General features: G+C 40.0%; 2 protein-coding genes across 2 annotated transcripts in view; one reads left to right on the plus strand and one right to left on the minus strand.

Annotated features, from left to right (window-relative positions):
* The window catches only part of tcea2 (transcription elongation factor A (SII), 2), a 774534-nt gene that overhangs the window by 226101 nt on the left and 538433 nt on the right, over positions 1–10000 (minus strand). The window lies entirely within an intron of this gene.
* The window catches only part of ccm2l (CCM2 like scaffold protein), a 20974-nt gene continuing 13544 nt past the window's right edge, over positions 2571–10000 (plus strand). Inside the window, exons 1-5 of the mRNA XM_079802349.1 lie at positions 2571–2734; positions 7238–7405; positions 7486–7569; positions 7686–7869; positions 8395–9026. Coding sequence (XP_079658475.1) covers positions 2705–2734; positions 7238–7405; positions 7486–7569; positions 7686–7869; positions 8395–9026 — 1098 coding nt within the window. The 5' untranslated portion in view covers positions 2571–2704. The remainder of the gene's footprint in view (positions 2735–7237; positions 7406–7485; positions 7570–7685; positions 7870–8394; positions 9027–10000) is intronic.

The raw sequence follows: 10000 nt of genomic DNA on the forward strand, positions 1-10000 counted from the left end.
CCACTCCCCATGAAGCACAAGTGCTGACCCACATTGCCTCCCAGTGGATGTTTTAAGTAACTGCGAGTAACATTGACATGACTGGGCTGTAGTGGGTAAGGTCAAATTCAAACCCTGAGAATTGATTTTTTTAGCACTCTTGTAGTGAAACGTTGTAATTTCTTCAACATCAGGGGTTTTCAATCTTTTCGATGCCACAGACCCATGAAAATATGATCATGTTAGGGACACCCATCCTGATAAACACTCAATTTAAACTGAAATTATATACTTAATATTATAGCTCTAAAAATTAGTTTCTAAGTTACATTTTTTTTTTTTAATTCTGCCCGCTATAGTAATGTTCTGTTATATGTATCATCTATTTATATTAATCAATTTTTTATAGATTTTTAATCAAATTTAATCTTTTTAATGAACGAATAACTAACTTATATCTTTATTTTAATCGCGCTGTTCATGTATTTTAATCTAATGTAGCCTATTTATTTATTTACTTTTTTTTAATTCTCTAAATTTTCTCTTTCTCTTCCACGGACCCCCTATCGATCTCTTGAAAACCCCTGCTCTAAATGACGGTTAATGTGCAGCTTTTATTTTAAATAATGTTTTCATGTTCATAGATTGCCGCTGTGGTCTAGCTGCGGGCGTGGTTCAGCAACCAGGCACCTCACGATATCGGGGTCTTGAATGATCAATCTCTCTTACGTGTGCACGAGTGCGAGCATGAAAAATAAGTTGCTGGCTGCAATTTAGCCTACATAAAGACCACTGCTATAACAAGGGTATCCGAATTGTAAATATAGTGATGGGAGAAACAAAGCTTTTCGAAACTTTGAATCAATTTGACTTGCTTCGCTAAATTATCTATTTCGAAGCGCACGGAACACCGGTGACACCTGCTGGTAAATGAACAGTAAATGCAGCGAAAACTAAGATTTTGGTTAATCAGACCATTAAGAGACTTTTCCTTTTTGTTATACAAATGTGTCATTAAATGTCCACAAATTAACAAATGGATCCAAGATCAGGTAAAAATCATAGACACTGGTTCATGGGTAGGTTACAGAGATCATCAGCCCCTAACGGCGAACCGTTGAAATTTCGAAACAAACAGCATGTAACGAAGCCTCGTTTAATGAAATCACGTGACGTTGGTAAGCTTGATAGTTTGATAAGCGCTCCAGATCACTGGTTTAACACTGATTCGCAAAGGTTTCGAAAGGGTTTCCCATCCCTATTTAAAGTAATATTCCACTCAATCATCAGTTGTTCTAGCCTACCTGTCAGTTTAGCTACATCATTTCTGCTATTCCCTCAATTTGTATAAACAAAATTGTGTTTACAGTAATACACTTGCAGTCTGTGAGGAGCAGGAATACACTTTTAGGGAAAATGATGCTCGGAAACGGTCTTACATTAAACAATAATTTCTCAAATGTAGGCTAGCCGCTACGCATGTGTGATTCAGAAGTTGTCTGTCATCGCAGCGCTGCTTCTTGTATGTTGGTTACTTGTTTACAATTTGCAACCATTTCCCCCACAGCGGTTTTCTGTCATCTCAGTGCTGTTGCTTGTCCACAATTTACAGCCATTTGCTGTTGTCTCCTCACCTTGATGAATTAGGCTACAAAATCAAAATCATTTGCTACTCACAACTATTTACTGAGTCATTTGTTTTTTACCCATTTAGGCTACTTGATACTTGCTACTCATTTGTGACTCACAGCTGTTTCATTAATTAAATGAAACTATTTGTGTTGTTCAGGGTCTTGTGATAATTTAAACCAAGTCATAGTAAAGTTCTTTAGACACAAGCCACTTTTTGATATTTTAGCCAAATACATTTTACATAATGCTACTTTAGCATTGTTTTGGGTCACACTGAAGTACATATACACACTGCTGACAGGTTTACCTGTTATAGCTTATCCATGTTGTGTGCACAAAATAGATGCAAACACAGTCAAAACTTGACGTCAGTGAAGTGCTAATTAAAAAAAAAAAAATGTTCCTGGTTTGGCCAAATATTTTCAGTTGCTGAAATATTGGAGCATCGCTAGTCTTGCAGCCATTTTTGTTGTCTCAAGTCTATTGCTCATTTGTTTCTTAGCATATTAGCAGCAAAAACATCATGGTTAACAGTTAAGGGTCAGCGAGAGGGTGAGAAATGGTTATAAACCAAAATCAAAGTCATTATTATTAGTGGACCTTAAAAATTCGAATAACAATAATTAAGCACAATAAGGGAAATAAATAAATACAAAATACAATCATTTAACAATTCACCTCTGTCCTCATTGTTTGAAATTGAAAGTGTGTGTGTGTGTGTGTGTGTGTGTGTGTGTGTGTGTGTGTGTGTGTGTGTGTGTGTGTGTGTGTGTGTGTGTGTGTGTGTGTGTGTGTGTGTGTGTGTGTGTGTGTGTGTGTGTGTGTGTGTGTGTGTGTGTGTGTGTGTGTGTGTGTGTGTGTGTTACAACCCTAATTTGTGTACTGTATGAGTATGTGTTATCAGTACTTTGAGAGTGGAGGTGATGGGGATTTTAGATCGGACTCACTGGTGGAGTTTCCTGCGCAGCAGGAAGTGTGTTTCCTGCACAGTCCTGCCTGGCTCCAGAGGGCTGAGAGGAGATTGGGCCTGTCCTAAACAAAGACACACACAAACACACATTCTTGCACACAGCTAGCCATCGGGCTGGTCAATATGGACTATGAGCCCAAGCGAGCCAAGAAGGTAAGGCGTTCTATCACATTATACATTAAAAACTAGCTAGATATACAGAATATTTCAAAGATGTGTTTTTATTTGTTGTCAAGTGTGTTATATTCTCTGTGAACCTCATGAGACAACTTATGTTTACATTAACATAAACTGTGTGTGTGTGTGTACAACATCACATGATATGTTAAAATTCCCTGCGGGATGATAACTTTGTGCCAGTGATGCTGTTTGCTGTGGAATTCAATTTCTTGCATATACATTGAAACAGGTTTGTTGATTAAGAACATACAGTATGAAGAAGTCTTGCTTTACAAGTAAACTATCAGACACTTTTATCAAAAGTAACTATCAACTATCAAGTAACTTATCAACAGCGCACTAATTGCAGGGACACTCAACACTCTAAAAACTATCCATAAAAATAGGCCACAATGTACTGTATTCATTTGACAGAATGTTCCGAATTTATTTTTTACAGGTATTTTACCTGTATTTTGAATTTTGTACTTCATTGTGTTTTAGGGTTAACGTAAATAAAATTACTGGATAATGTCCTGGCAATAAGCTGCCAGTACTTTTTCTGTTATTCTTACAGATTTTAAACATTTCATACTTTTGAATGGTAGTGTATAATTTTCATAATTATAACACACACATACATAAACTCAATATTTACATTTTATTAAATGTTTATCTTTCATTGTTTCATTTGAAGTGCGCAGTCTGGCATTCATTCTGCACAGAGTGCTGTATTTCAAAGCGATATGGAGGAGATTATGATGATAAACTGTTAGAGATTAGAAGGAAACTGTGGCTTTACCAAACAGAAAGGCTCTAGTCAAACTGTGGTATTAACGAAACGCTATTGGCTGTTTCAAAAAAGGGGAGGAGCTTCTAACAGCAGGAGCCGTTTCAGGGGAAATTACGTCGACACATTGAATAATGCTGCGTGTTTCAAGGCACTTCAGTGGGCCTTTAACTGTTCCACACTTATATACTTCTATACTGTTCACTGTAAAAAAAAATATCACCTTGGTTTTATTAAAAAAAAAAAAAATTATATTCAACTATTTGCATCAGACTTCTAAGTATTTTGAACTTATCAAATTTGTGTTTGACCAAATTGACTTCAACATGCACCCTTAAGTAATTTCAACTCAATTTTTCTATTAAACACGACTCAAATACTTTGTGTAGCAGAAACATAATTCAACTGAGTAAGCGGCAATAAAATTAGATGTAAACATAACTCAAGTGAACACTTGCATGCATTAGTTCTGTTTCACTATATGTAACAAAGCATTATGCAGTAGAGACAAACCACGATAATGCTATAAACGGTTGCTCATTGAGCAAAGCAATTCATAGGATGCCCTGCGCCTACCTGTCGTCACCCTAACGTCAGGCTCCACTCGTCACCACCATGGTAAAACTCCAACATGACAAAAACTTTTCTAAATCCCAACTTAATAGAACATTAAACAATAATAACAAGCCTTCTACTTAATTTATATTCCTTAAATACACATGAAGATAAATAAATTCAACATTTTCTCTTCCAATTAAATCTCACGCAAAAGCATTCTGTGAACTAGATATCTCCTTACCCCCAGTAAGTAGGTTGTACACAATAAAATTAAGTTGTGACAAAATGTTAATTTAAATATAAGCAGCAAACATCCTTAAAAACAACAACAGCCATGCCTGATGTAGACAACGTTGTTACTAAAATATGAAATATGAGAAAAATTGCTAGATTTATGTTGCAATATCAGAATCAGAATCAGAATGAGCTTTATTGCCAGGTATGTTTACACAATCTAGGAATTTGTTGTAGTGACAGAGGCTCCACAGTGCACAGAATGACAGTGACAAGACACAGATAATAAAAATAAAAAATAAAAATTACAATATACAAATATACAGACAATGTGCAAAATAGCATAGACCCAATATCAAAATTAAAAATAAATTATATAAGCAACATACTATGTACACGTGTTTTAGGTTTAAATTAGAAATGTAAATAAGTGTGTTAAAAATAAGTGAATAAAAGGAATGTACAATTGTGTGTGTGTGTGTGTGTGTGTGTGTGTGTGTGTGTGTGTGTGTGTGTGTGTGTGTGTGTGTGTGTGTGTGTGTGTGTGTGTGTGTGTGTGTGTGTGTGTGTGTGTGTGTGTGTGTGTGTGTGTGTGTGTGTGTGTGTGTGTGTGTGTGTGTGTGTGTATACGTGTGTGAGATTCTCGTTTATTGTGAAGTGTTCGTGAGATGGATTGCCTGAGGGTAGAAACTGTTCCTGTGCATGGTCGTTCTGGTGCTCAGGGCTCTGTAGCGTCGACCGGATGGCAACAGTTCGAAGAGGGAGTGTGCTGGATGAGAGGGGTCCAGAGTGATTTTTCCAGCCCTTTTACGTACTCTGGATAAGTACAGATCTTGGAGAGTAGGGAGGGTTGTACCAGTGATTCGCTCAGCAGACCGCACTACCCTCTGTAGTCTCCTGAGGTCAGATCTGGTAGCGGAGCTGTACCAGACGGTAATTTAAGTGCATAGGATGGATTCAATGATGGCAGAGTAGAACTGTTTCAGCAGTTCCTGTGGCAGATTGAACTTCCTCAGTTGGCGGAGGAAGTACAACCTCTGTTGGGCTTTTTTCCCAATGGAGGCAATGTGAATGTCCCACTTCAGGTCCTGAGAGATGGTGGTGCCCAGGAACCTGAATGACTCCACTGTTTTTACAGTGCTGTCCATGATGGTGAGTGGGGGGAGAGCAGGGGGCTTTCTCCTGAAGTCCACGATCATCTCCATTGTTTTGAGCGTGTTAAGCTCCAAGTTGTTATGCCTGCACCAGACAGCCAGCTCTTTAGCCTCCTGTCTGTAAGCAGACTCGTCACCGTCCCAGATGAGGCCGATGACTGTGGTGTCGTCCGCAAACTTCAGGAGCTTGACAGAGGGGTCTTTAGAGGTGCAGTCGTTGGTGTAGAAGGAGAAGAGCAGTGGGGAGAGAACACAATCTTTTTTCAATATGGAAAAATACGTCATCACCATGTGAAAAGGGTTCATTGCATCAGCCAAATCCAGCAGTAAATATTTTAAGTAAATGTAACTTAAATAGTATGCTGGAAATGCACGTCTACAAAGCCTTAGATAAGAATTTGTTTTGCAACAAATCCAAATTAAGTGAGCTACTCAAATTATCCAAGTAAAGTAACAAACAACAATTTATGATTTTTTTATGTTACACTTACAGCCTCAACGATTCATTTTTATCAGTGTTCCATTTTAAGAAGAAAAAAAAACAGTAAAAAATTTTTTTTTAACCCAAATGTATCATAATGTGTACAGCAGAGAGTTCAATTACACTATATGTCAATATACAGTGTGCTGAGTATCAATTCTTATGAGATTATGTTTCCAGATATTGCAGTGCTGAGCCACATCTCAGTTCAAAGAGAGACTGGAGCTTGCCAGCAGCAGGACAAACTTACACATACACTCAAGAGATTTCCTACACAGATAACTGTAGTCCGAAGGCTACAGTCCGTATGCAACATCACCAGTGCCATCCAGCGCTGATCACATCAGAAAGAAAACACTACAGTCTGGGGATTGCATTGTAGCGTAAAAATGAAAACCAAATATTTAAGCTTCTGCTCTATTTCTGGGTCACTAATTAGATTGCAAATCCTCTGAGCCATGGGATACTGCAGTATAAGAAGGCCAATTAAAGCTTCATGTTATCTTCAAAGGGTTCGATTTTTAGGGATTTCTGTGAACAATCATTGTAGCTGAAGATAGTAATGGAGTTGTGTTTAAGTTTAATGATGGAGTCATGTGACATGGTTGATTATTTTGTGTTGCCTTCTCCTAAATTGAATGCATTTTGACTAACACAGCATAGGCAGTCAGGATGATTGATAAGCCCCATTAGATCACACACTGTCACCGGCAAGAGGTGATTGATTCACAGCTTTACACACTCCTATTTCACTCTTTTCCTCACATAAACACACACACCTAGCCTACTGAATAAATCAGCAGGTTGTCAGTAGGGCATGTTGTCTCTAATCTGTCTTCTATATCGAACAGCTGTCTCGCTGATGATGTCACAGTTGGAGCAGCTGGCTGATGTGTGTTACATCATCATAAAAGCAGATTTAAGCAGGCTTTCACAAACTGACGTCAAGCAAGTGAATTTAAATCATACACAACAGTGAAGACTTTTAATTTAAGCTTTTGCGCATGGTCATATTCTGCATACTTTATTTCAGATCTGAAAAGGGTTCCTGTAGTGCTACTTGCACAAAGCTCATAATTACGGACTTTTGTGTTTTGCTTTGGATATGGAAGCCTGTTTCTGCCTGAGAGTAAAAAATATATAAAGGAACTCGCAAATATATTTCTATCAATTGCAACATTACATCTCACACTTGCTATTTTTTCCCCCTCATAATTGCAAATTTTATCTCTTGGTGTCACTTTATATCTCGCTTTTTCCTGTCTGATCTCTTCTCTCAGGGATTTGTGTCTCCGATAAAGCGTCTGGTGTTCTCTAAATCTAGCCGGCGACAGGCGGACAAAGGCAGCGTGTACCGTAGACCCCTTCACACTGTCCCCCTCTATCCACCCGACTACCTCATCCACCCAGAGAGACTCATCTACGACTATGTGGAGAAGGAAGTTAAGGTTAGTCCGAAAATTCAAACGTATCAAAAAGATCGCATTCACGTTTGACTTTTGTGAAGGTTTGTAATTGTTATCAACAGTTCCTGGGACACCTGACATGGGTGTCATGTTCCCTGAACCCATCGAGCAGAGACGAGCTGCTCCAGCTTCTGGACACAGCCAGAGTGAGAGCAATTCCTCAAACTAGAGTCCTTGTAATGTTGTTTTTAGATTCAGAAGATTGCTTAAAGGGCTAGTTTCCAGGAAATTATGCATTGTTTCTCACTCTTTCCATCCGTAGAAGCTGAGGGTTTTGCCTCTGAAGACCAGTGTGGAACAGGACTCTATTCTCAGTCTGTCTGCTCGCTGTCTGCTGCTTACCTGGAGAGACAATGAAAAACTGCTGCTGAGAATCCCCACACATGAAATCGCTGCAGCCTCCTACCTGCGGGATGATGCACTGCACCTATTGGTGCTCAAAACTGGTCAGTAGAAAGGTCGGGAAGGATGTCCATGTGAGATACTGGGTTACTGTCTATTCGGTTTTAGTAAAAGAATAAATCCACAAAATTGTAATTATAGTAGATCGTAACAACAGCAATCTTTGTACTTAATTTGACATTCATTTATACATGCAGGGATACATTGCATATTTCTAATTTGCCTTTATTAATTTTTTTATTTGTATGTGTAATGTAATGTAAGTCTCAAACACAAAGCAAAGTTTGAGGCCTTGGCGCAAGCAACACCAAGGTCATGAGTCTGATTCCCTTGGAAAGCATGAACTGATAAAATCGATACCTTGAATGCAAGTCACTTTGGATAAAAGCATCTGTCAAATGCGTAAATGTAAATGTAAGTGAGGCTGTTCCGGTCCTGTTTGAGAAGAGATAAAGCATTGACAATATCTCTGTGAAGGTGTTTGTTAGTTTTGGTTTGAATTTCCAAGTTAAAATTTTAAACAATATCCAGGATGGGAGGGATCTTCAATGATGTATTTGTCTTCTCAGGTCTGAATGTGGACACTGTACTAGCCGTTAACAGTCTGGAGAACAGGCCCACTGGTCTGGAGAGCCGCAGACAAACTATAAGCAACACTGACCCCAGGCCTGCAGGGGGCACCATGGAGCGCCGCCACACCATCTGTGGTGTAGACTGGAAGCTGTCTTCCCGCCATGAGCCCAAACAGGGCAGCGCGGGTGGAGGAGGTGGTACTGGGGGCGGAGGAGGTGGGACTGGGGGTGGAGGAGGTGGTGGCAGTCTGGAAAGGAAACGTGTAAGCGGGAGTTGGGAGCGTAATCAGACCCGGAAGCCGCGTGGAGGTAGCTGGGAGAAACGGCCAGTGAGTGGCAGCTGGGACCGGAGGCCTGTAGGGGGCAGCTGGGAGCGTCGGGTAGGAGGAGGTGGAGGGGTGGTAGGAGGTAGCTGGGAGAAGAGGCATGGAACTGGAGCTAAACCAGGTGGAAGCTGGGAACGGAAACACACGCCAGGCGGGAGCTGGGAACGCAGGCAGGCTTGTACGGGAAGCTGGGAGAGGGGAAAGTCCTATGGCAGCTGGGAGAGGAGGAACCATAATCCTCTGGAGCCCATGCCATGCCCTGATGCCTACTGCAACCTCATCATACTGGCCGTGGAAAACAGGGTGAGGTTAATGAGCCATTCGGATGGACGGATTATTAAGCAATAAATGTGGATGAATTATAAGCAATGGATGTGCATTGATAAATGGGTTAAAAAGCCATTAATATGGATGGATGGACAGATGGACGGAATGAGGTAATATTTGGTGGGTAGGTGGATTGATTGAGGGAGGACAGGGTTATTTAAGTGATGGATGGATGTTGGATGGATTGACAATGGATGAATGGGTTAATAATGGATAGATGGAAAGTTTAAACATTATGGATGGATGGATGGATGGATGGGTGGGTGGATGGACAATGGATGAAAGGGTTAATGGATGGATTGAAAGGTTAAAAGTGATGGATGGATAGACGGGCTAACAAGAGATGTCTGGATGGAAGTGAGGGATTGGTTAAAAACCTATTAATGTGGATGGATGGATGGATGGATGGATGGATGGATGGATGGATGTAAGTGAGAGATAGGTTAAAGAGTCATTAATGTAGATGGATGGATGGATGGATGGATGGATGGATGTAAGTGAGAGATAGGTTAAAGAGTCATTAATGTAGATGGATGGATGGATGGATGGATGGATGGATGGATGGATGGATGGATGGATGGATGGATGGATGGACAGAATGAGTTAATATGTGGTGGGTGGGTGGATAGAGGGAGGACAGGGTTAATAAGTGATGGATGGTTGGATGAATGGACAATGGATGAATGGGTTAATAATGGATAGATGGAAAGTTTAAACGTTATGGATGGATGGGTGGATGGACAATTGATGAAAGGGTTAATAATGGATGGATTGAAAGGTTAAAAGTGAGGGATGGGTTAAAAAGCCATTAATGTTGATGTATGTATGGATGGATGGATGGATGAATGTAAAGTTTAAAAGTGATGGATGGGTGGATGGATGGATGGATGGATGGATGGATGGTTGGATCGATGGGTGGATGGATGGATGGATGGATAGATAGACAATGG

The sequence above is a fragment of the Gobio gobio genome, assembly GCF_949357685.1.
Source record: "Gobio gobio genome assembly, chromosome: 21".
Lineage (NCBI taxonomy): Eukaryota > Metazoa > Chordata > Actinopteri > Cypriniformes > Gobionidae > Gobio > Gobio gobio.